We start from the raw sequence: 25599 nt of genomic DNA, 5'->3' as shown, positions 1-25599 counted from the left end.
AGCGCTGCGGGACCCCCGGCACGGGCGGGAGCCTCGCCGCGCCTCCGCCGCTTAACCCGCTCAGTTCGGTGCGCGGCCCCCTCCGCGCCCTGCCCCGCGCGCGGGCGATGCTGCGGTGGCTCCGTGCGGAGGCGCCGGGGGTCCCGCAGCCCCCCGTGCGGGGCGGCCCCGCGGGGCGGGGCGGGCGCGGCGCGGGGCGATGACGGCGCGGGTGGTGACGCGGGGCGGGCCGCGCCGCGCTCGCCGCGCTCCGGGGCCCGAGGCCGCCGCTGTTCGCGCTCCCCGCAGGCCCCGCCGGGACCCCGATGTGAGCGGCGGGCGGGCACGGGCGGCCCGGGCACCGCCACCCGCCGGGGCTCCGCGGGAAGATGACATCGCGGAGGTGAGGCGGGCAGGGGGAGCGCAGGGGCCGCTGAGCCTCGGGGAGCCTCCGCCACCGCGCCCGGGGGGCTGCGGGCACGGGGGGGCTCCCCACGAACGGGCGGGACCCCCGGGACACGCTCCGGCGGCGCCCATCCCGCTCGCTCCCGGGGGGATGTCCCTGCTCCCGCACCCCCCACCTCCCACCCTGCACGTTCTCGGAGGAATCCCCCGGCTCCTGCACCCCCCAACTCCCACCCCTCCCTTTCCCGTGGGAATGTCCCCGCTCCCGGCCCGTTCGCGGGGAGATCCCCCTTCTCCTGCACCTCCCACCTCTCCCATTCCCAGGGGCTTCCCCCGCTCCTGCACCCTCATCCCCGCCCGTTGACGGGGGGATGTCCGGGGGAAGGCGAGGCGTCCATGTGGCTTCGGTACCCGGAGCTGCCCTGGTCCCACCGATTTCGGGGGTTCAGAGGGGTTTCCCCACGTTCCCGGGAGTTGAGAGATAAAATTCATTGTGTGTGGCACCCACCCAGTGCCGGGGCCGGGGGGACTCGTGTTGCCATCACGGGACAGGCACTGGGGACTTCCAGACCCTCAGAGGTGACCCAGCTGTACCTGAGTGTTCCTGAGCCCCCTCCCTGGGCTCCTCGTTTATCATCAGCACTCACGTTAATTTCAAAACCCTGTGGAGTTGAAAACCACGATGATAAACAGCTTTTTTTTTGTTGTAGTTTCTCAGTGTCCATAAGGTAATTTGGTGTTTGTCTGGCAGTAAGTGTCCTTTGGGGCTGAGAGGTTTAGGTGAACCTTAGACTTGAGAGGAATTACTGTCATGGAAAAGAATATAAACATCTTTGTCCTTTTTAATACCCATTCTGAGATTCAGAGAACCACTGAATAGTTTGGGTTGGAAGGGACCTTAAAGCTCATCCCATTCCACCCCTTGCCATGAGGGTTTCCACTACACCAGGTTGTTCCAAACCCCCTTGAACACTTCCAGGGATGGGGCAGCCACAGCTTCGATTGATTCACCTCTTGAATTCACCTCTTTTAATAAGTAATACCTATTAAACTCTAATTTCTTCATGGTGACTTGTCCTCTTTCTTGTCCTGCTTAAGAAGGTGGATCTGTATGGGTTGGGTTCAATGCATGGCCATTTATAGTTGGATTTGGGGTTTTTTGGGGCGTATGTAGGATCTCCAGTGCATGTTGGGTGTTTGGATGGCCCTGCTGACAACTTGTATCCTTCCTGGCAGAACAAGGATACAAGTTACCTTTTGGAAACACTTTTGGAAACACTGCTTCTGCTCAGAGCTTGAAATTGTAACTTGTGAGGGAGACTGAAAAAAAAGCTGAGAAATATCAACTGATGAGCCTAAAAATAGGAGTAATTAACCCACCCATCAGTGCCTCCCGAGTGCTGGGGCTGTGACAGCTGAGACAGGACTGATTTCATCTCTCCTGCTCTTGGAAAGGTGATTAGAAAAACCCAGTGCCAGCATGGAAAATTGTATTGATTTCTCTCTTTTTCTCTCTTCATTTGGTAAGAGGGAATGTGCTGGCAGTGTGGGACTTGGGAAGCACAGATCCTGCTGGTCTTCTCTGGACCACGATTACAAAAAAAGGGATAATTGTGGGAAGGCTGGATTTCCTACCGTGAATTATTTTTCATCCAAAGGTTCCTTGCTTAGCTGATGGCCCTGAGTTTTGTAAATGAGACCCTGCTCTTTTACCAACTTTGTAAATTAATAAGGGACTGGGAATGGTGTGTTCTGACCCCTGACTTGGAATTGCTACTGGGAATGATGGTGAGGAGCCAGTTTAATCGGAGTGTGGGTTTGTGTGTGTTGTGTTACTCCTGTGATTGTATTTACTGCCCTTGGCTGGGAGAGCTCTGCACCTGCTGCTGGGAGAGACTGGAGAGGGAAAGCAGGATAAAAAGCCCAAAATACATTCCATCCCTATAAAAGGAAGTGCAGGAGAAGGTCCTGGCTGGGGGTTGTGTTACTGGGGGGTGTGTGCTCTCTCCTCCAGTTTTTTTTTTTGGAAGGGATGCAGCCCAAGGTTCAAAGGACACATGTGGTGGCAGCACTTCAAATGCAGATCCTGGTCCCGGGGCCGGAACCGCTGAGCAGGGATCACTGACACCCCCATTTTTCTATTTGGGGTGCCTGACAAATGCACCTTCCTACTCAAAGCCAAAAATACAGAGATGAGGGAGCAGGAGGACAAGTTGCCATCAGAACCAAAGTTATATAAAGTGCAATAAAACCTATCACCCTCCCAGGTGGAGCTTGGCTTTGCTACTTGGCTTTGGCATCTTCAGTAGGAATTGCTTTGTGTTTGGGGGTGAGATTTGGGGTTTTACACAGTGTATCGTCTTTTTAACCTCTCCTTTAAATACTTGTTAAATAACAAGTTATTTGTGGTCCCCTCTGTGCATTAAAGGATTATTTTTCTGTTTTTTCACATCTTTTTAACAGCTCGTGTACACTTACTTCCAGATGCATTAGAATTTATAAGATACAGAAGATACTCTATTAATTAAAGTTTATGGAATTTCACCATATAATAAACCTGGAAAACTAATTCCAATAATTCCTCCTTTGTATGTTTATATTTTTTTTTTATATGAACTCAAAAATTTGCAAAGTTTTCCCTTGAATCCTGTGCATATTTAGAAAGCTTGTGAACTGTTCAAAATGTTGCTGTACTTTTTTTGTGTAGATTTTTTTTTGTTTTGTTTTCTCCTAATGAAAGTAAAATTTTGGGAATGGAAGTGTTGTAAACATATCATCAGCTATTACCTGTCATGCTGAAATATATTATTTAATGTTCATTTCACCCCAGGTACTGATGCTTGTGTGGTTTGGTTTTCGACACTGCATCAAACCAGACCTTTTCTTGACCTTTGAATAGTCATTACGTAAATGTAACATTATTAATTAATTCATCCCCACCTCCTGTGATAACTTGGAAGTATTTTAATATTTTTTCCTGTCCCATGCTGCATAGTTTTGATTTTTCTGTTGTTTTTCAGTGAAAAATAGGGAGTTTTCACTAGATTTTCTTGGTGTAAGCAGAATATTATTAACTAGGCAAAAAAATCAAGGTGAACAAGAAGAATCATTTACTTAATAAATATAATTAATTAATAATATTCTAGAATCTCTAAAACTCTTCAGAATGTTTCCATGAGAATCCATTTCTGAAGAGAACAGGCTGGATGAAGCCTTGGTGGGAATATTGTCAGCTTTTCAGTAGAGAAGGAATTGCTGAAGCAATTGAATTAATAGTCCTAAATTTAGATTTGCACTCTCGTATTTTGCTGATTTAGCAATTTAGCATGAAATGCTGACTGGATCAGGAAGGCTCAGGAATGCTATGGAAATTTTTGTAGCTATAACACTCCTATATCTGTAAAGAGACTGGTTGTGGAGTCTTCTGGGTTACTTTGGAGAAGCCAAAACTTTCTGTACCAAGAGCAGCAACCTCAGTTCTTCCCGCTCAGTAGAAGGAGATAAAGGAAAAGGGATGAGGATTTTCCTGATTTAATTCTGAAAATTAAAGGTGGTCTTGTAATTGCCAAGTACAATTGTGACAAAGCCTTTCATCCAGAGCACAGGGATGTTGTTTAGTGCTCCAGGAGTGTAATAAAACTTGGGAATTCCGGCTAAGAGCAAAGGCAGGTGTGTTATGGAACGGCTCCGGATGAGTCTGTCTGAAGTTAATGCCAGAGGTGGGACATGGATCCTCTTGGCCACAGCCCAGATCCAGCCTTGGCTCTGTGTTAGTCATTCAGGGCCCTTTGTGGGTGGTGAAGATCAATCTGAGATTCCTCTGGGGTTGTATTTAAGTGGGATTTATCCGACCCCAGCACCGCATTCTTTGGCGAAGGTGGAAGAGGAGTAGGTTGTTCTCAAGTGGAGTTGCTTCCTGACCCTTCTCAGCCTGTGCCCTAAAACATGAGGTTTTGTTGCATTTTTAACCTTTAAAATGTTGTCAAGTGGCACAGGGGATGTTTTGTTTTATTTTTAGGTATTTTTCCTGTTTGTCTCTGAGTTTCTTTGTGTGTCATGTCTTCCTGGAGTAAGGAAATAGGACTTCTGGTCTGTGTTTATGTTGTGTGTCTTTGATACCATTTTAACCCAGTATGTATGAATGGAGTTCTTTCCCTTTCAGGGCTTCTCTTGCCAATACATAAAATTGCAATGCAATATGAAACAAATAATGAATGGAGATTTTTATTAATTTAGCACCAAAATTCAGCCCTTCCTCGTTTTGAAGCCGTTGGATCGCTCTGTTTAATCCTGTGGAAGTTAACTCTGAAAACCAGAAGATCTTCTGTTTATTTATTAAGATTCTTTATTTTTAATCTCTTTTAGATGGTTTCATCCAAATATTACTGGGGTGGAGGCAGAAAACCTGCTGTTAACAAGAGGGGTGGATGGCAGCTTCCTGGCACGGCCCAGCAAAAGTAACCCAGGAGACTTTACCCTCTCTGTCAGGTGAGCTGAAATATTTTCACTCCTTCTCCCCAGATTGATAAAGGTCTTCATTTAATTCTGTTCTGCAGGGAAAAAGTTGTGGATGAACTACTTGTAAGAGGTGAAATAATGTGCAAATCACTTTTTAATGCTGACTTTTCCCTCTTCTTTTCCTCCCATTTTCCCTGCTGAGGTTCTCAAATTTTACCCAACTTGGGGAAACTATAGATTGGAGGGGAGTGAATTCTGGTTTTAGAGGGACAAAAAGGTTCAGGGGAAGCAGAAGTAGGTTGATAACAGCATTACTTTTAGCCCTTTAAAAATCTGTTTGATAAGCATCTGGAAGCAGCAGAGATGATGGGAATTTGGGATCAGGCACATGCAGGAAATGCTCTGCAGCCTCTCCTCGTACAGGAAAAGTCAGCAAGTTTTTGAGGGCAACCGTGATACTTTTTCAGCTTCCAAAATAGGCCTTTTGTGCCTTTTGTCCCCTGTGTGTCCAGTGGTGGGGATGGGGAAAGGACAGGAAAAGGAAGTAGATAAAGGAAAAGGGAAAAGTGGGATTGGTGATAAGAATCCTGGTGCTTGGATGCTTCTGAGATAACAGGCCTTGAGGCATAGGAGGGGAATCCTGCAGGGAGCTGTTTTTCCTTAATATTGGAGAATGTGGAAGCAAAACTGTTTACTGAGGAGGGACCTCAGGAGCTGCTGGGAAGTTCTGGGAAAGGAGCAAACCAGTTCTGATGGGTCTCTTTGAATGCTGAATTCTGACCCCTCCACCCTTGTGCTTGTATGAGCAATTTTGGGGCTCTGAGGGGTTCCTAATGGAGATTGTGAGGCTGCAGAGCTTACACTGGCTTCAAGGATCCCTTCAGTAGGATGTTTTTTCCTATTTTTCCTGGCTGCTGGACAGACAAGCCACTGCAGTGTGTCTGAAGCGACTTCAGAGGGGCACTAACTCTGCTCCTCTGCAATATTCAGTTGCAAAGTGCTGCAAATGTGAGTATGGATTTCTCCAGCTCAGGCAGCAGAACACTAAATATAAAAGGGATTGATTTGCCATCAGCTGATTTGTGTGGGTTTTTTTTCCCCTGTGTTTCCAATACCAGACGAACTGGAGCCGTGACCCACATCAAGATCCAGAACACAGGGGACTACTATGACCTGTACGGGGGAGAGAAGTTTGCCACGCTGGCTGAGCTGGTCCAGTACTACATGGAACACCATGGGCAGCTCAAGGAGAAGAATGGAGATGTCATAGAGTTGAAATATCCACTGAATTGTGCTGATCCTACATCAGAAAGGTCAGAGAAGTGGTGGTGGAACCTCAGTGTCCACTTGCTTCTTAATAAATGCCCTGTGTCCCTCCTAACACTGCAGCCAGTCTTCATTTGAGGAAAGGGTGGCCCCTGTCTTGGAGTAATTTCTGGGAGATTCCTTGCAAAGTGGGTTAATAAACATGGCTAAAGGTGAAGCAATTTAAGCCTCAGAACCTGTTTCCTTCAACATTCTTCCTTGTGTGATACAAGACCTAAAAGGAGGGAATAATTCCCTTTATTTTAACTGTGAGAATTATTGTAGAAGTTCTTCTGAAGCTGCAAGGAATTCCCAGGTCAATTTCTGGACATAACATTATAGTTCTAGTTATAGCTATATAACTCTAGCAGTGTGAGAATGTGAATGACATACAAATCCTCAAATTCCTCAAATCCCGGTTTGAGGAACATGGTTAATAAGGAGAATCTGAAATGTTAAACCTGAGGAATTATGGAGGTGTCAGAAATAAACCTCTGTGGTCAGCAGGTATCTGTTTATCCCTGGAAGTGAAGGAACAAGGGAAAATATCCACACAAGTTCTCTCACTACTCAGAGTGTCTTGTATTTAACAGTGGTGGGGAGAATTGCTGGTTTTTTGGCCTTATTTCCTGAAGAAATGAGATTGCTGAGATTATCCTGTCCACTTCCTAATGGGATGGAAGGGTAAGGTCTCTAAGATGTGAAGTTCCCACAGGTTTATCAGGAAAGTGTGGCTTCATGAAGGAAATAAAAGCAGAATGAACACCTTGGCTGAGGAGGAGGTTGCAATGTGAGCTGGTGTTTGTTGGACACCAGGGAATCCATTGGGACTGTTGTGAAGGATCCAAATCAAAGTGTGTGAAATTCAAATGTCAGCACCTGTGGAAGTGCTTTGAAGTGTTTATGTCTTCACTCCTGTGTGTGCATGTACTTCCAAGGCTGATTTTATATACTATTTTTATAAACTGAGGCTTCCTGTAGAGCTGGACAATGTTCAGTGAACACAAGGATTTTATTTTATAATAAATAATTGGAACAAGTGTATTCAGCCATGGCTGGAATGATAAGCAGGGTCTCTCTCTGTATGTTTATTTAAAGGTGGTTTCATGGACATCTCTCTGGAAGAGAAGCTGAAAAGCTCTTAACAGAGAAAGGAAAACATGGAAGTTTCCTTGTGCGGGAGAGCCAGAGCCACCCTGGGGACTTTGTCCTCTCTGTGAGGACAGGAGATGATAAAGGAGAGAGCAATGATGGCAAATCCAAGGTGACACATGTCATGATCCACTGCCAGGTATGGAAACCACGGGCTCCTTTTAGCAGAGAATTCCATGGGCTGTGGGATTTGAACAGGAGGTTCACCTTCCACCTCCCCACGGATTGCTGGATCCATCCCTCTTTCCCTGTGGGTGACACAGATCAGGTGTTTGATCCAATGAACTCATGTGACAGCACCAAAATTCCATCAGGGGTTGTTTTATGTCATTTTCTTTTACTTCTGTTATGCCAGAAGGCAGTGCAACAACTTAATTGTATTAAAACAACTAAGCTGCAATAACTGAAATAGTTTGGAGGCAGAAATGGCCTACAAGGACCATGTAAAAACTACCAGAATATTTTTATTTTTTTAAGAAACCCTCTTTGATTTGCAGTTGACTAGTAGTAGCATTTATGACATTGAGGAAAATAACTTGGCATTGCTTCCTTAAAATAGGCAGGTGCCAGGCAGTACCAGCCTTTCAGGGCACATTTAGCTTTGGAAATCAATTCAAATTCCTAATTCCTGGATTCTCATCCTGTAGCTCCAGTATCTTGAGCTGACTGAACCCCAGATAAACTGATTTTCAATGAGATGACCAAAAGGTTCATGCTCTCCATAGTGTGTGTGTGTTTCTGTTATTGAGGTTCTGCCATCCCTTAGAAGGGTTTTATGAGTCTTCTACATCTGGTTGAAAGATAATTTCTGCTGTGATGCACAGCCCAAAGGTGCTGTCAGTGCAGGTGTCACTGTGAGAAGTGCATTTGTTTTGATGAGCATCTGTCTTTGAAGGAGCTGAAATACGACGTTGGTGGAGGGGAGAAGTTTGACTCTCTGACAGACCTGGTGGAACATTACAAGAAGAACCCCATGGTGGAGACTTTGGGCACAGTGTTGCAGCTCAAACAGGTGAGTGAATGGAGAAGACACCCCAGAGCTCTGCTACCTTCAAAATATATTGTGGCAGTGCAGCTTTTTCATATGCAAGGTCCATATGCAAGACCTTTTCTTTCCTATTGCAAAAATGCAGAACTAAAACTTCATGAAACAAAGTCATTTAAATGGGAAACAATTTCATTTATGCCTGTAAAGGGATAAACTTGTCTCTGATGTGTCAGAACTTCCCAGTGTCATTGTGGTCCACAGGGATTGCAGGGAGAGTCCAGAAATGAGAGACTTAATGTATTAAATAAAAACTATGATTCTAAAAGCCCTTGCTCAGTCCCTTCCTCGCTGCCCCTCGTTGCGTGAACTCCGAAGTTTTGAAGTCAGAGAGGTGCTTGGATCCAAAAATTCCTGGATAAAACATCCTTAGCTTAGAGGACTGTGTTTTAGTTGTCTTTTCACAGTAGTTGTTTGTTCAGCCTCTGCTGTCTGTGTCTCTCAGCCCCTGAACACGACCCGAATTAACGCCGCCGAGATCGAGAGCCGCGTGCGGGAGCTCAGCAAACTGGCCGAGACCACGGACAAAGTCAAGCAGGGCTTCTGGGAGGAGTTTGAGGTACTTCAGTGCATTCCAAGGGTTATGGGATTAAATCCACACTACTAAAAGCTAAGATTTTGTAGGGTTTTTTAGGTTTGTTACTGCCTTCCTGGCAGTAACAAACTTCCCTCTCCCCCTCTGCCACCTCACATCCCTGTTCTTCTCCCATCTCCATGTGTTTAGATTTTACCAGCTTCACTCCTGGGGAGAGAAATATTTGCCTTTTTCCCTGAGTTTGAGAGTTAATGATGTTCTTCAATGCTACTTCCATCACTTCAGGTCCTTGGTCTAGCTCCCATCTCCAAGTGTTTAAATTTTACCAGCTTCACCCCTGGGGAGGGAAATATTTGCCTTTTTCCCTCAGTCTGAGAGTTAATGATGTTCTTCAGTGCTATTCATCCAGTACCTGGCACAATCCCTCCTGGGTATCCTCCCAGCTGCACTAGGAGGGAGCCTCCTGTGCCACTGGCCCACCAGGACAATCCATTGGGTTCCTTCCTCCTTTGGCAAGTTGGGAACTATGGCTTTAAATCCCATGGGATTTTTCAGTCAGTAAATGCCCTTTCCTTGTGGCTTTTTGGTGGATGTTCTGGCCTTTTGATGGTCATTTTTGGGGATCTTAAAGCTGTTGTGTAGTGGTAACAAGCTCTGAGAGGAAGCAGCATTGATTAAATGTATTCCTTGGACTTCTGGAGATCTATTTTTGGTTTGTTTTGGTGTTTGATTTCTGCCCTACAGCCAAAATTCCAATTTCCAATTCCAAATTCCAATTTCCTCCCAGAAAGAGTGTAAATAGAGGGGGGGAATGGCTTCAAATTGAAAGAGAGTAGGTTTAGATGGGATATTGGGAAGAAATTCCTCCCTGTGAGAGTGGTGAGGCCCTGGCACAGGTTGCCCAGAGAAGCTGTGGCTGCCCCATCCCTGGAAGTGTTCCAGACCAGGTTGGATGGGGCTTGAGCAACCTGGGATAGTGGAAGGTGTCCTTGCCCATGGGAGGGGGTGGAGTGAGATGAGCTTTAAGGTCCCTTCCAACGAGTTCATCTCATCCCTGCCATGGGCAGGGACACCTTCCACTAGCCCTGGTTACTCCAAGCCCCATCCAACCCGTCCTGGAACACTCCAGGGTCTGTATCATGGACTGGTTTGTACCACACACACACACACACACACATAAGGAAACCACCGGTGGAGTCTGGAATTCCACCAGCAGATGGCAACAGGAAACTGGGAAGTGCTGGGCTGTGCCAGAGGCTGTTTTGGTCTGTGATGCTGTTTGGAGAGACTCCTTTTGGATCAGAGATATCCATCAGCTGAATGTGCTGACCAGTGTGCTCTGAGATTATTGTCAGGAAGGGAGAAAGAAATCCATGAAAAGTGAAGAGTTACCAAAGGGGTAACACATTTCACTACGAGTGTGGGTGGAATATCAGAAGGTGAACTTGTGGCACTGGGAAATGATAAAATGAGGATTAGGCTTTCTTCTCTCCCCATGTGCCCAGTGTGGAGGGACAGTCCTTGAGCCAGGGCTGCTGAATGGTCAGAATGGTCACAATCCCTGCTCTGGGCCTTGAGCCTCTGCTTTCCCCTGACAGTGGGATGGGGGATCCCATGGGATCAGTTCTCATCCACTGCTTGTGAGCTTTGACTGGAGGTAAATTGGCCTCAACCTCTGAGTTGCTTTCCTTGCAGAATTCAACACATGAACTTGGACCTGGGGCCTGGGGGGTTGGGAAGATTGAGTGGACTTCCATATGGGAATTACCTGCTTTGGCCAAGTGATTAGTGTGTGTTCTGTTGTATCATGACACAGGCACAGACATTGTGCCTGTGGTTGCTGTGGATTTAGCCCAGCATTTCCAAATTACCCAAGCAAAGGGTGTCTGTTGGCTTTCCTGAAGTCTTAAGCATGTCTTGCTCTTATTCAGAGGGCACGAAAAAGGAAAAAATGTGCCCAGTTGTCTTCTCCTTGTAGTTGGTGCTGGGAGCTCTGAATTAATGAGAGGGGTTCTCTTGTGTGATGAGTTCAGGAAGGGATTGTTGCTCTATTAAATATAACTGAGCTATTAATTCACAGTTAGGACTTTCCTGACCTCTGGTGTTGAATAACTTTGTCTTGTAATGGATCTATCAGTGGGTCCTTAAAAGCCAGGAAAAGTCTTACAGGAAAAGTAAATGGAAGAAATTAAAGCTTTTACCTGTGAGACTTTGTTCTCCCCTTTCCCCTTCTAACTAACTAACTGCTGTTAGTGAGGTCAGCACTAAACCTTGGGTTTTTTTGGAAATGAAACAATCTCCTGGCAGTTTTAGTGCCATCCTTTTCCACTCACCTCAGGGAAGCTCCAGCTGTCCACCTTGGTGGCTGGAGGCAGGGAGCAAACCCCAGGTTGCCCATGGATCTCTGTCTGTGCTGTTTATGAGCTGCCAGCCCAGATGGTGGTTATAAATTACTTGTCTTCAGGCAAGAATGTACCTCTTGTCCCGTGAACCAGCAGACAGAAATGTTGACAGTCCTTGTAATGTTTTTCCTTCTGAAAAATGGTTATTTGGGGAGCTTTGTGCTTGGGTGTTGCAGTGGAATCGAGGAGGATGTTGCAGATTGATGGCTGCATTGTGTACATCCCTTAATGGGCTTGTTAGGAGTCGCTGCTGCTCATGGATCTCTCCTCAGGGAGGCTCCAAGCAATAATAATTAACTCTGTGAAGGAAGATGGGTTTGAAACTGTGGTTTCCACACACTTAATTGCTTCAATTTTTTAACCTGCTGAAAAGTTTAGCTTTTGCTTGGATTCCACAACAAATGTTTTAGAGGGATGTGCTTTCAGTCTTTTGCTTCACAAGCGTAAAATTTTGCATCTCTGATATTCCTTTGCCTTTAGGATGAGCCTAATTGTCCAAGGTCATTAAATGAGGCAGCAACAATAACAGGGACTGAAACAGGAGTGAGCAAATGTGCCTGACATGGCCAAGCTTTAAGTAAAAGAAATGCCTGGGAGAGTCTTAAGGGTGGGAATAATCAGGGGGAGCAGCTTCTAGAGCCTGAATGTTCCTTTAAGTCAGGCCAGTGCTGCTTTGGGATTAAAACTTGGAGCTAAGCTTCATTGAAATAGGGAGAAATGCCACTAAGGAGCATGGCTGGAAAAGCATGGAATTGCTGTTGTCCCTGTCACATTAATTGTGCAGCAGGAACTGAGAAACGAGCTCCTTCCCTGCGGGAGAAATCCTCACTTGGGTGTGTTTCTGGACTAGAAGGATTTATGGATAACCCTGTTTGTACTTACCTAATTCCCCCTTTCTCTGGGAGAAGGGATTGCTGGGATGGTGGTGAACAGTCCATCCTGCTTTTATTGAGCCAGGTCTTTGTGCTGTTTCCCTTCAGACTCTGCAGCAGCAGGAATGCAAACTCCTCTACAGCCGTAAGGAAGGGCAGCGCCAGGAGAACAAGAACAAAAATAGATACAAAAACATCCTACCCTGTAAGTATTGATTTGTCTTTGTCACCTCAGCCTGCTGCCCTTCTAGGCTTTATTTTCTTAACTCCCAAACACAGGGATAATTAAGCACCACTGGGCTTTTGCTTCAATTTAATGATAATTTCCTCCCTTATGTTGTCAGAAGGAGCCCGTGTGATTTCCAGTTTGTGTTCCAACACTTGCACTTTGTAGATACCCGTATTTCCATCCCCAATTGTTGTTTTCTTTTATCTTCAGCTTTCATTTCAAAGCCTCCCATCCCCTAAACTGTTATTCAACAAGCTGAAATACTTAAATTTAAGAGGATTAATTTGTTGGACAAAACTGCAATGTGCAAATCCAGAGGCTGTTTGTTTGACTGTCCACGTGCTCCTGAGTTACCAGGGGACGTGGAGCCTTGTTTTGGTTGAGCTTGTCATGGCAAGAAATGGCAAAAGAGGAAGTCTGGAATATTCTAATCACTAATTTACCGAGTTTGACAACTTCAAGGCTTCTGTGTGTTCACAAGTGTAGGATGCAAGTGCTTAACATCCATATATATTCTTCCAGTTGATCACACCAGAGTTGTTCTCCACGATGGGGATCCCAATGAACCTGTTTCAGACTATATCAATGCTAATATTATTATGGTGAGTATATTCCCACCTCCAGGAGCCTTCTTGGCACATCCCATGTTTCCTCTTTATCATATTCACCTAAATTCAGGTGAGTCTTGTCACCACTTGCTGAATTGCTGTTTGGTTTTTTTTTTTCTCTAGCCTGAGTTTGAAACCAAGTGCAACAACTCAAAGCCAAAAAAAAGCTACATTGCTACTCAAGGTTGCCTACAGAACACAGTGAATGATTTCTGGAGGATGGTGTTCCAGGAGAATTCCAGAGTTATTGTTATGACCACAAAAGAAGTGGAAAGAGGAAAGGTAAAATCAGGCTTGAACTGGCCTTGGGAAAGGTCATGGCATTTGAGGGCAAGTAAGGACTAAAGTGACTGGGATAAATTGATTTATAGCTGGAATCTGGTGTGCCACCAGATTCATTGGAGCTCTGGAAGGTGCTGAGTGTCCTTTTTCTGTTGGTGCCTGTGGGAATTGAGGATATCCTCCTGTCATACCATCAGGCCTCCCTTTTCTAAGGGTTGACTGATTTAATTTTGTCTACTGAATGTGAATCTGTGTATTTTAAACTTGTTCAGGGAATGAGGCACTGGAATGTGAGATGGAGCCAGGCAGGAATTCTGTGTGCTTGGAGGGGTAAACTCCCTCTTCCTGTAACAAAGGTCTTCCCATTAATTTCAGCTGATCAAGCCTGGATATACTTCACTGGAAAAGCAGAATTATGGGGCTTTTTTATTACAAGATGAACAGAGACGATGTTTCTTACCTAAAAACCACATTATCATGTGAGAGTTGTTGCCCCACATTCATCTTATTCAGGTCACGTTACTCCAGTGCTGTTCCCTCTTCTGACTCAACTTTGTAGACTGGAAAACTTTATTACTCTGTGCTGAGCTGGTGATTCCAGCTGGAAATGCCTGGTTGGAATCCCCAGCCAGGTGGGATTTAGCACTTTTATTCCTGAGTCAGGTGCTTTGCCTGCCCTGTTCTGCATGGACACAGCTTCCTGCCCACCCCCTGGGAGCTGCTCTGGCAGGGTTTAATGCTCTCAAAACCAAAACTTTCCTTGGTTTATCCCAAGAACCTCCCTTTACCTTTGATCTCGTCTTGCTCCCTGTCCTCTGCCAAACCTGAGGTTTTTACTTTGTTTCTGGCTCCTAAAGACATGTGGCAGGAAAGAATAGGAAATAGTTGAACACTGATATCCTGGCAGCACTCACACGCAGCTTCCTGTGTATTGTATGGATTTATCTTTGGAATTTGGTGCTTCTGATCCTTTTTCTGTTTGATAAACACTTTCTGCTCTCTCTCCTTTTTTTTTTTTTTTTTTTTTTAATTTTCTATGCTTCTGCCATCACCATTGTCCAGCTTTTTACCTTTTTCCCTATTTCCTGATTTGGTTCTGAATGGAAAGCTGGTACCTTGTTAGGGGAGCATCACTTGGGAAAAAAGCCAAATTAAAAGTGCAGAGAAGTTTTTCTAGGGGTGAGTGATAATTGCAGGGGTTCCTCACCCCTGTTACAAGAACAAGCTTTGTGTGTATGGACTGAAGGCAAATAGTGGATTTTATTGGCTTCTCCCCCCAATTGAGATGTCAAAGCTGCCTTTATTTGGTTTAGACTTTGTCTTGTGAATCCTTTTTTTTTTAGCCTTTTAAACTTCTGCCCATTCATCCCCCTTATAAAGGGACAGGATTTGTGTTTCCTTCCTGAGAATGCACTGAAGGAGGGAGAAGCTCCCCCTTTCCAGTGACATCCCTCTTGGTTCTTTGTTTGGGAAGAAAATAAATAAATTATGGGGTTGTTTTGGAAGAGTTACCTTCAGTACACCTCTCTTTTCTTCAAGTCATTTATTATTTTTTCAATAACCTCCTGAATGGCCTTTTCTCCTCTGCAGTTTCTCCATTATTCTTCCCAAAGTTTGCTGGAGAAAACACTTCAATGCCTGATCACTCCATCAGTGCTGCATTGATGATTTTTTCTCTACCCTTTATTGTTTTTTGCTGCATATTTCACTTCTTAAAGAATTGCAAATAACAGTCCTGATAGAAAAGCAAAGCTTTTTTATCTCAGGCCAAGATTTCAGACCTGCAGGAAGGAGAACTCTCTGCACCAGAGCTGAAATTCAGGAGCACATTGCCCAAGGAAAGGAGGAACTGAGAGACATCTCAGCTCTGCAGCGAGTTCTGCAGAAACAGCAAATACTTATAAATTAAAATAGTGGGGTTTTGGAGCCAATCCATGGAGCCAGTAATAAATGCAACCCCTCTGGCAGAATAAAGCTAATTTTAACATCATGTCACTGTTCAGACTTGCTCTACCAACTGCTCTCGTGTTCAGAGCTCTGTGTTGAAACTGCAAGTTATTTATGTTGGAACCCACCAAGAGCAACATCTTTTCTTTAGTTTCTACCCTTATGACAGGGAAAGAAGGGCAAAAATAACACAAAAGCAGCTTGTTGCCTAAATAGGCTGCAAATTGTGTTTTCAACCATCTTCCTCTATCTTGGGTTGGCAGAAGAAACTTCCTTGTGCCGTGTTTTCTCATAAATATGCAGGAGGAGCTGCAAATAGACAATATTTCTTTGTGGGACTTGGTGTTTGGGCTGTGTTTGCCATTGCTGGAAGCTGCACCTGCTGTAATTTCTCATTTCATGCTGCATTCCCTGGAGTTGCTCTTTCCTGACCTGTCACAGGAACCAAATCCAAGTGGCCATAGGTGAATCCATCCCTCAGTGGATGGAATATATCCCTGGCCACAGATAATCTGGATGGAGAAGCAGAACACCAAAAGCTTTACGTTCCAGAAGCCACAGACACACGAGGCTTCAGTGCCCTGCCCAGGGAGCAGTTCCCTGGGGATTGAATTAGACCTGTGTTAGTCCTTCCTGCTCCAAGGCATGGAAAAGCAGGCATGGAAAAGCAAGCATCCAAGTTGAATTCCTGCTAAAAATGGTTTACTTGTATTTATTTTTCAGCCTGGTGGGTTTTGGTTGTAGGATAACCTGTAAGGCTGCAGCTTTCTGCTGGGAATTCAGTGTTTTGAAACCTGGAGATACAATATTTTAATCTTCGGGTTTTGAAATTATCCAGGCACAGCAGGTTCTAATATGATCACAAAAGCTGATAAGAGGAGAAATTGCCTGTACCTGTTTGAAATCATCCAGTGGTTGTTATGGAGAAGAGACACTTAAATGCACTTTACCTTGTCAGCAGTTGGTGGGAGGAATTGTCCTCTGTGTGTTCTGAAATTAAAGCTCCAGAAATATGTTTAGCAGTTTGCAAAACAGCCGTTTTTTTTTCCTGGCTGATTATTCCTTTTGTGCTGTTTTTTGGTTTTAAATCTTGCAGAGTAAATGTGTCAAGTACTGGCCTGATGAATATTCCCTGAAGGAATACGGGGTGATGCGTGTCCGGAATGTTAAGGAGAGCGCAGCACATGATTACACGCTAAGAGAACTTAAACTTTCTAAAGTTGGGCAGGTAAGTGTGAGAGTAACTCTGTTCTTTCAGTTTAGGTTGCAGATCTCCCCCCCCAAAAATTGGCACAAATCGACCCTTTCTTTGGAATCAATAAAAGCACCAAGAGATTAATGAATTGAGCCCTGTCTTTCTTTGAAGCTCCACGTTTAGTTCCATCCATCTTTCTCTTTGTCCTTGGGATAATTGAGGATTCTTCTACCTAAGCAGTTTTTGGCAGGAGATGCTCTGCTGCAGAGCTTGGAGGGAATGTGTAAAGAGGGACGATGCTTTTAACTGATCACACTTCAATCCAGCCAGGAATTTGTTCCCTCTCATGGAGGTGGTTGCACCAGAAGAAAAGGTTGTGTGTGGGTCCAGTGTGTAGGAAGTTCACTTAAAGGAAGGATAAAAAGGTGAGGAAGGAAACAGTTAGTGTGGAATTAGAGTTGTTGAGGAACAATTTAGATCAGGGAGCAGAACAAACCATGTGAGAAGCAAATAATCAGGATTTAGTGACTGACTTGTCAGGCCAGGAGGGCTCTGGCTTATTCCTTCCTTTAGGAGTTGTGGATACTGAGCAGCAGGTTGGATTTGGAAGTGCCACCTTCCCATCTGACTCAGCTTTGCCCCATAAATGCTCCTTTAGCTGGGTTTGTTCTGAAGGGTTTTGTTTTCATGCCTTGTCCCTCCCAGGGGAACACAGAGAGAACAGTCTGGCAGTACCACTTCAGGACCTGGCCCGACCACGGCGTTCCCAGTGATCCTGGCGGTGTCCTGGACTTCCTGGAGGAGGTGCACCACAAGCAGGAGAGCATTCCTGATGCTGGACCAGTCGTGGTCCACTGCAGGTGAGGTGATGGGCTGAGCTTCTCCTGCTGCTCCTCTCTTTGGCCTGGGGAACTGAAACCTCTAAAAAAAGGACAACTTTCCCTTGGAACTGCTTGGAATTCCATCTGTCCAGGTGTTTTTGCTTTCTGTTTTGCACAATGTCGTGTTCTGGATGGGTGTCACATGAAGCAGTTGACTTTCAGAGTGAGCTTGTTTGTATAAATAAGGATTTTTGGTGTTGAATGAGAAGGTGGAACCTTGGCTGGCACATTTCAGGTGTGGGATCAGGGAAATGCTAGTATCCCATCCCATCTGGGAGGGCTCTCCTCAGTCTGGGCTTATAAATGAGAGACTTTTTATAAGGCAAGGAAATCTTAGATCTGACCTTATGTGTTTTTTTTCTGATTCAGGGATGTTTAAAAGTGCTGAGGTACAAAAGTCCTGATGAATTCTGTCTCTTCCATGTTAGACTGAGGAGGTCTCTGGTCACTTTTGGCTGTGTGGTTTAAGTCTGGCTATAATTTGGAAGCCTAATATGAGATTCTTCCTTGGGTTGGTGTTTTGGGGTCTGTTCAGAAAGAGCAGAACAAATAACCTTTTTTTCTCTTTTTCCAGTGCTGGGATCGGACGAACAGGAACGTTCATTGTGATTGATATTCTTATTGACATCATCAGAGAAAAAGGTGGGTCAGCCCTTTTATTTTCCTGTGGGACTTTGACAGAAACATCAGATAAAACCACAGGAGTGTTGACAGAGGATTCCAGTGATTTACAACCTTGATGTGTTTATTTTCCTGTTTTAATGCTGTGATGATTCTCCCCAGGTGTGGACTGTGATATTGATGTTCCGAAGACCATCCAGATGGTGAGATCCCAGAGGTCAGGAATGGTGCAGACAGAGGCCCAGTACAGGTTTATTTACATGGCAGTGCAGCACTACATCGAAACCCTCCAGCGCAGGATCGAGGAGGAGCAGGTCTGTTTGTCCTGAATATCAAATTGTCCACTATAATAAATATAAAATTGCATTTCAACAGGGAGCAGAGTTGCTTGTTTGCTGCCTGTGATTTTTGGAGGCTTGGCTGCTGACTTTATAACCAATGTGTGGTGGAAAGGCTCGGTCTGAACCTGGGAACCCTCTTCTGTATTTCAATTCATTGTGCTTAAGAATGACTTAAGTTTATTAGGTGGAATCCTCTCCTTAAATTACTAAATGGAATCCTCTGCTATCCTCCCTGTCCTCAGCCTCTGCACCTAGATCTCTAATTTCCTTAATGTTATCTAATTTCTTGTGCAAGAAGAATAAAAGATAAAGGTCTGTTAATTAATACAGAACCTTGTGATCTGTTGTGTTTTAAAGAGATTTCAAATCTGTTAACTGTGTTTCTAAGACAAGATAATCAAATGCTGGTCACTCTAATTCCAGTTTTGGAGTTTATTAGTAAGAAACCAGTACATTGGACTGAAAGGTTGAGGGATGAGTGGTGATTTTGCAGTGCAGTGTCCAATAAAAAGCAGTTACAGGAGTGATTTGGTGTGATAAGATGGGAAAAGCTTTGGAATAAGTGGTGACAACCACAAGACCTTCACCTCACCCTTCCTGTTAAAGTAATTCCTTCACTCAAATTACACAGTGTTTTACAGGAGTTACCTGGTTTGGAATAAAGAACTGACATTATTCTGTCTCTGTTCTGTGCCCTGACCTCTGGTCATCTGGGATTTTTACCTTTTTGTTTCAGAATTTCAATGTCTTTGTCTCTGCTGCTGCTTTGCTGCTCAGGAGATAAACCCCCAGCCCAGCTTAGTGCCAGTGTGAGGTGTTAATCCCAGCTCAGGGCTGGAGTGTCTCAGCCCAGCCTTGGCTCTCTGGAGTGTGGCAGAGCTGAGGTTGTGTTTCCCTACATGATTATTTGCCCTGTTCACTGAGAGGATGGAGCCTTGACTGCTCTCCCCAGGACACTCTTGTGTGCTCTGGTGGTGATTAGACACAAAGTGAAGAACAAGAAATCCCTCAGGTGGATTTTTTTCCGTGGCTTTGTTGTCTCCCCTCTCCTTGGAGCCGCCTGGTGTCTGTGTGTGTGTGCAGTTCCACAAGCTCTGCATCCTCAGCTTTTGAGCCCCTTTCTGCTGTAGCAGTTACAAAGCAGAGCCTTAACTCTGCCTTTTTTGCTGTGATGAGGTTTGAGTGGTGTTTTGGTATCAAGTGGAGCAGTGATGAGGCTCTGTTGTGGTTCATCCATTACCAACTCAGAAGGCTCAGGTATTGAAGGAACTGGAAATAAAACATTGCTTTAGTTCAGGAGGTCTTGACCTATGACTGGTGGCAGGAACAAAACAATGTAAAGCTTCTCAGCCCAAAGCAAAGCTTGTGGTGTGTGCAGGAATGTGGTGAACTGGGAATGCTCCAGAGCATGTTTTGAGAGAGCACAGAAGAAATGTCTCATTGATAGAATGCTGGAATTTCACCCCATTTGGGAATGAAACACTGTGTTTTGAGAAACTTGAATTTCTGGAACCTTCTTCTCTACGCTTGCTTTAATTGCAAAGAGGGAAAACCCAACAATTAGAGCCTCTTTGTAGGGACCAGTGTGGGGTCCTGTTCCCCCTCTGCTTCCCATCTGGATGAGCTCAGGCAGCCCTGAAAAGGAATTGGGAAGTCACATTACGTGTCGTGTCCTGGAGGATTTACAACCAGCTGGATCTGTGAGGAGCTGCATCCCTCCCCAGAGATATTCCTGCTTTTCCTTAGTGTTCAGGACAGACTTTCCCTGCTCTACCAACGTTGCAATGCTGAGAGCCTTCAGTTTTCCTGGAGTTAAGTGCTGTGTTAAATATTGCTTGTCTTCCCACAGGCATAGTAGAAAAACAGAAGGAATTTGGTTTAGGTTGGGAGTTTTTCCCTGTGAAAATGTATATTCTCTTGCATCCAGGAAACAAGTTCTCACCACATTTGTGTTACCCTGAATTAGGAAGAATGATTACAGTGAATTAAGTGGAAGGAAGAGAAGCCAGATATCTACTTTTTCTTGGCTTTTTTAATCTGTTTCAGTCAGTTTAAGGAATAGAAGATCTGACAGTTTTTTTTTTAGATTGCTTTTACTGCCCAGCACACCTGTAGTTGAACTGCCCTTCATTGTGCAGTTTGGGTAGAAATCCAGCCCTACTTTGGGGCTCCAGAGTATTTTTGGCATTATTTATGGTTTGTAGCCATAACACTGTAAACTACAGAGAGTTTGAACCTTTGGTGTTTCTTTAAATGTTATTTTTTAGCAGGTAATCAATTGGGAGTTGGGGGTCTGTTTGAAAGCGAGAAAAAGCAGAGAGGGGAGAAGTTCAGTGAAACACTAGAACACATTTATCAAGTTCTGAGCATGTTTCAGAAGAGCATCTTGGAAAAGCTTCAACCTGCATTGCCATAGGAATGTTCTTAATGGGAATTCAGGAGCCAGAACTCCCAGGAGGCTCCGACAGCCTCTGCTGTCGTGAGATTGGGCCAGGCCAGTTACTCAGGACTTGGAGCAGTAAAGGAACTCAAATCCACACAAAAAATCAAACCTAGTACCCTGTAAAGCTTTAATTCCCATGCTGTAGTATATTCATCTTGTGAATATTTGTGTGGAAAAGGAAAGCTCCACATCCCCTCCCTTTCCCAGCGTAGTTCCCGTGTGGAGCGTCGGGATCTGGAGCTCAGTGCCAGCACAATTGGCTGCAGCCTGGAGCATATGCTGCACCATCCAAATAACAGCTTGGCTGCTTTTTATATCAAACCTAATGGGCTCAGGTATTATTTTATTAGAGATCCTGCAAACAGCATTGTTACTCCGTTGGCCACATCTCCAAGCTGGAAATGAGGTCAGTGGGGAGCCCACTGGCTGCTAAAGAATGAAAGTGGGGTTTCTTCTGCCAAGGAAGATGAAGGTTGAGTACAAGTGCTGGTTCATAGGGTTGGGATGTTGTGGTGGAAAGGGGAATGTGGAAAAATGAGGATTTTCAGGTCTTGTAATCCATAGCTCAAGCCAACCTTTAGGTCTTCTCCATGTTTGCGTATCTACAAACTGAGCTGTCTCCTCACAAACCTTCCCTCTAAAACCATCCTTGCTTGGTTACTCATGTAATTGCTTCACTGCTTCAATGACTGTTTTCCATGATTAATTCCAAACCTGGCTTTTTGGTGTGTTTTGCTTCACAGAAGAGCAAGAGGAAAGGTCACGAGTACACAAACATTAAATATTCTTTATCGGACCAGACGAGTGGGGATCAGAGCCCTCTCCCACCCTGCACCCCGACCCCAACCTGTCCAGAGTAAGTTCATCTCTGCTTTCATGTGGAAGTTTTGAGCTCTACTGACTCATCAGGAACCTCAAATGAGGCTGAGCTCTCCCAGAACCTGCCCTGGACTGTTGCCTTGGGCTTTGCTCTGAAAACAAATTGAGCAAAATAATTGTCACTGAATAACATTGTGTGAGCAATACATTTTTTTCCTCAAACTGGATTCTTGGGACTCTAAATCTTTGTTTCATTTCAGAATGAGAGAAGATAGTGCTAGAGTATATGAAAATGTGGGGCTGATGCAACAGCAGAAGAGTTTCAGATGAGAAGATGTTCGGAGCCTCCCATGCCAAGGCAGGTGTGTATGGTCAGGGTGGGGGGGTGTCCAGCCTGGACTTTGGGGAAAATACACACAATAATGCCCAAAATGCTTCTAATTTATCCCTGCCTAAATTCCAGAAGCTAATTTCAATTTAATTTTAATAATCTCACCTTCTACTGCCAAGGCCTCACACAGTTTCTAAGCCAGGTTTGAAACTTTGGGTTTAGTTTAAGCCTTTTTCAAGTCAAAATTGAGCATTTCTGTATAATGTCAGAATAAGAAATAACTGCTGGGTTTTTCCTAAATAATTCTTTTTTTTTTCTTTCCCAGAAATTAATCTGGTTTTTAAAAAGGTCAAGAAAGAGATGGAAGAAGCTTCACATGAACAGTGAACTCTGAGGGCTTGGTACCTTTTTATTTACGGTTTTAATCCTTCAACAGTAGGCAAAACTTCAGACCATCTAAAGATTGGTTTTTATCTCTTCTCTCCAATACCTGATTTGCTCATTTTCCAAATAAAAGGAAATCCCTTCTACAATGTAGACAACTACTTTGTAGAGTCAGTTTTGAATCCTGCAAACTGTTGGACTGTCATCCATGTGTTTTTTAAATAGTATTTTTGTTTCACAGTATGGTTATTAGTGGGGGGTTTTTTCCTTATTTGAGCAGTTGTGGGGTTTTTTGGGGGGGGAGGGGCTGGGGGGGTGGGTGAGGGGAGAGCAATGACGTGGATAAATCCGTTACACTAATGTAAAATACTGATGGGAACAATACTTGATTGTTGGGAAACAGTGGATCACCAGCGGGAATGAATCAACTGCATGATCAAATTAGTCCTGATACATTTCAAACTCAGACTGAGCTTCCTGGGGTGAGCAGTTATTGATATGAAGGTGCTTTTTGTGATAACTGGTGGCTTGATTCTGACTTAGCTGAGTGGCTGGATGGGCTGGTTTTGAGTAATTCTTGCTTTTACATCAAAGTTTCTTTTCCATGATCTCTCCACCCAGAATAGAAAGTTGCTGTTTCTCTCAGGAGACCTGAGTGGTTTGTGAGGACACTGTCTGTGTTAATTAGTCTGTGTTCATCTATTAAACAAGAGACTGAACTTGTAGAGTTAAGATAGTTTAAAAAGTTGCATGATGATACCTTGGCAGCACATTAAACCCGTGAAACCAGTAACCCAGTGTTCCCTTGGGGTCAGTACCCCCTTCCCTTCTGCAGGGGAGGTGGGAGCTGGGCAGCCTTCTGGATTTTTAGGAAGGCTTTGTGCTGGTCTAAAAGGCCAGACTGCAGTTGTGTGGGGAAGGCAGTGCATGGAAGAATCCTCTGGAATTGCCTTAGTGGGACAGGGCAGCAGGAGCAGCAGCGAGGCCACGCCGGGTGTCACCAGGCAGGACTTTGTCACCCTCTCTCCCCAAGTGCCTTTTGGAGCTGCCTGGAACTTGCTGTCCCCATTAAAAATCACGTTAATCTGAAACCACTTCTGATTGTCAATGAGCCAAAAGCCTCTTTAGAGACTCCAGAAGGAAGGTCTGCTGAGCTGCCACTTGTTTGGGTTCCTTCACTTCGCCCTGTCCAGTTCCCTGGACCAGCAGTCCCCTTGGAACCCAAGGAGTGGGGACTGGTGTGTCACCAACACCTTTTCCCATGGTTTTGGGGGAGTTCTGTGACTTTAGGGGTGTTCAGGAATGATTTCCACTTCCATGCACAGGGTGACACTGCACAAACTGCCGTGTGCAGGGAAACGGGGCCGATGGAATTGTGTTATTGGCCTTCCTGGCGGAATTCTGCTGAAGCCTGGAATGTAATTAATACAGCTTTGTGAAAGGTTAAGTGTGAGATTACATTACCTTTTCCTGAGAGTGCTTTGCAAATTCAAATATTTGAACAGTTTGTTTGAACTGAATGAAGGTGCTTCGTTAATGTTAAGCAGAATTTTGTTACTTTGCCTCTTGTCCTTTTTGTCTTTTGGGGCTTTGGGATTTATTTTTGGAACTCCTGTCACCAGCATACCATAAGATGTGTTTTACTGGCATAGCCTTATACTCTAGTCATAAATACTTGTGCCCTTTCTAGGTCTGAATAGATGATGATGAGAGAGGAATCTGTTAATTTTGGTGGGAGATGCCTGTTCTCCATCACCTCCTTCCTCTGTGTCCCTATTTCCAGCTGCCTCCTGCTGAACAGGGATCAGACAGAAGTGCTGGTATTTGTAGAGAGCAATTAAATATTTGCCTCAAACTTGGTGCAGAGTTAGACAAATCCTGCACTTCATAGGTTAGAGCTAGGTGGGACCCAGGCTTGGGTTTGGAGCTGCTCTGCTCCAAACTGGGAAGTCAGGGGGGAAGTCAGGAGCAGGGAGAGAAGGACCCTGAGGCAATGTCCACTGGCTGAACTCAGTTCACGTGTTGTGTCTTAAAAGATTGACCTGTGTAAGCAGCAATCAGTTCATGGCCAACATGAAGTTGCCTCATGACCTCATTTGAGCTGTTTAGGGGTTTATTTTGAATTTTTGTCTTTAGAAGCAGGGAATTCTTGCTGCAGAATGTGTATTAATCCTGGGGAGCATATGGTGGGAGAATGTCAGCGAGGGGGGAGCAGAATCTGAAAGGTTGGGAATAAATAAATTCTCCTCTCTGCCCTGGAGTGTTGGGCCCTGGTGACACCAGAGGGGAGACCATAAAATGCACCAGAAAATCTGTCCCCTTCCCCACACCAGTGAGAGATGGAGGGTTCTTAAAGGAAAATAATTAAGAAATTAAGCATAATTAAGAGAAATAATTTAAATTATTTTAAGCAAATAAATTTCAAGCTGGGCTTTCTGGCAGATGAAGCAACAAAGAGCAATGTCCTTTGGTTCGGGGGGGATCAGTGAATGTGGGTTTTGTGTATTTCTAGTGAGGTTTTTAGGGAATTCCATTTTAAGCATTGATTTCCAAGCCTGTTCTGTATCAATGAATGGAAAAGGGATGCAGGGCTGAAGTGTTCTCTTGGAGAAGACTTTATTCCACAAGGGAAATTTACCCCAACTCCTAAGGCACAATAATTTATGCCAGCATGAATTTGCTGCAAACTTCATTTACTGAATGTTTTAGAGCATAAACTTTAATTTCAGCTAACTGTTGTTAGGCCTGATTCGTTCTCCTATTAATCCTGACCAAACTTTACTTTTCCCTCTTAAAATATGTGTTGGAAACACAATTAACTAGGACACAGCTAACAAAGATACAAAACCTGTTTCCTTTTTTTGTTGTAGGGATGAGAGAATTCACAGCTGGTACTAGAATGTGTTGTCAGGTTTTGATTTTTCTACCCATAACTTCATTATTGCAAATTAATTTGTAATTTCTCCCTTTTAAATAGTGAAACATAATTAATAATTTCAAGCCTGTTTATTTATGACATTATTGTGATTTTTTTTTTTATTACAGTACTAAAGACTAATGAAAAAGGATCCTCTTATTAGGTGGAGTAGACCTTGCATTTATTTTTTTTTTCCTGCAATGTATGAAGTATTGTACCAGAGTATTAAATGAAATGTAATATTTTATTGAAAAATTTCTATCCTTTAAAAGGAATACATTTAGGATGTCATCAATTTGATGTGAATCATGTAAATGTTGATAATGAGCTGTTTATTCTCCATCTGGTGTTTCAAAAGACTCACTTCTTGCCTTTTGCCCACGTACAGTCTGTAGATCATTTACCATTGTCAAAATGTGACATTAAAATAATAGTTCCTGTATAGAAA

At 44.3% G+C, this 25599-nt stretch overlaps 1 protein-coding gene across 1 annotated transcript; it reads left to right on the top strand.

The window, feature by feature from the left end:
- The first annotated feature begins 223 nt into the window (after window positions 1-223).
- Window positions 224-25599, top strand: PTPN11 (protein tyrosine phosphatase non-receptor type 11). Its single transcript, XM_064674946.1, has 16 exons — window positions 224-382; window positions 4750-4872; window positions 5961-6155; window positions 7246-7438; window positions 8195-8311; window positions 8790-8903; window positions 12262-12358; window positions 12905-12984; window positions 13114-13272; window positions 16316-16447; window positions 17120-17274; window positions 17870-17937; window positions 18079-18230; window positions 21444-21556; window positions 21780-21881; window positions 22176-25599. The coding sequence occupies exons 1-15, from the start codon at window positions 369-371 to the stop codon at window positions 21847-21849; spliced, it is 1782 nt and encodes a 593-aa protein (XP_064531016.1). The 5' UTR covers window positions 224-368; the 3' UTR covers window positions 21850-21881; window positions 22176-25599.

This window comes from Pseudopipra pipra, chromosome 18, assembly GCF_036250125.1.
Source record: "Pseudopipra pipra isolate bDixPip1 chromosome 18, bDixPip1.hap1, whole genome shotgun sequence".
In the NCBI taxonomy this organism is placed as follows: domain Eukaryota; kingdom Metazoa; phylum Chordata; class Aves; order Passeriformes; family Pipridae; genus Pseudopipra; species Pseudopipra pipra.
The sequence above is the reverse complement of the archived record's forward strand: the minus strand, read 5'-3'. Positions and strand labels throughout refer to the sequence as shown.

Excerpts from the sequence above, each read along its gene's own strand:
- PTPN11 (XM_064674946.1), top strand. Across the intron at positions 8,312-8,789 it reads CAGTGTTGCAGCTCAAACAG|CCCCTGAACACGACCCGAAT; the intron begins GTGAGTGAATGG and ends TGTGTCTCTCAG. Across the intron at positions 12,985-13,113 it reads TCAATGCTAATATTATTATG|CCTGAGTTTGAAACCAAGTG; the intron begins GTGAGTATATTC and ends TTTTTTCTCTAG.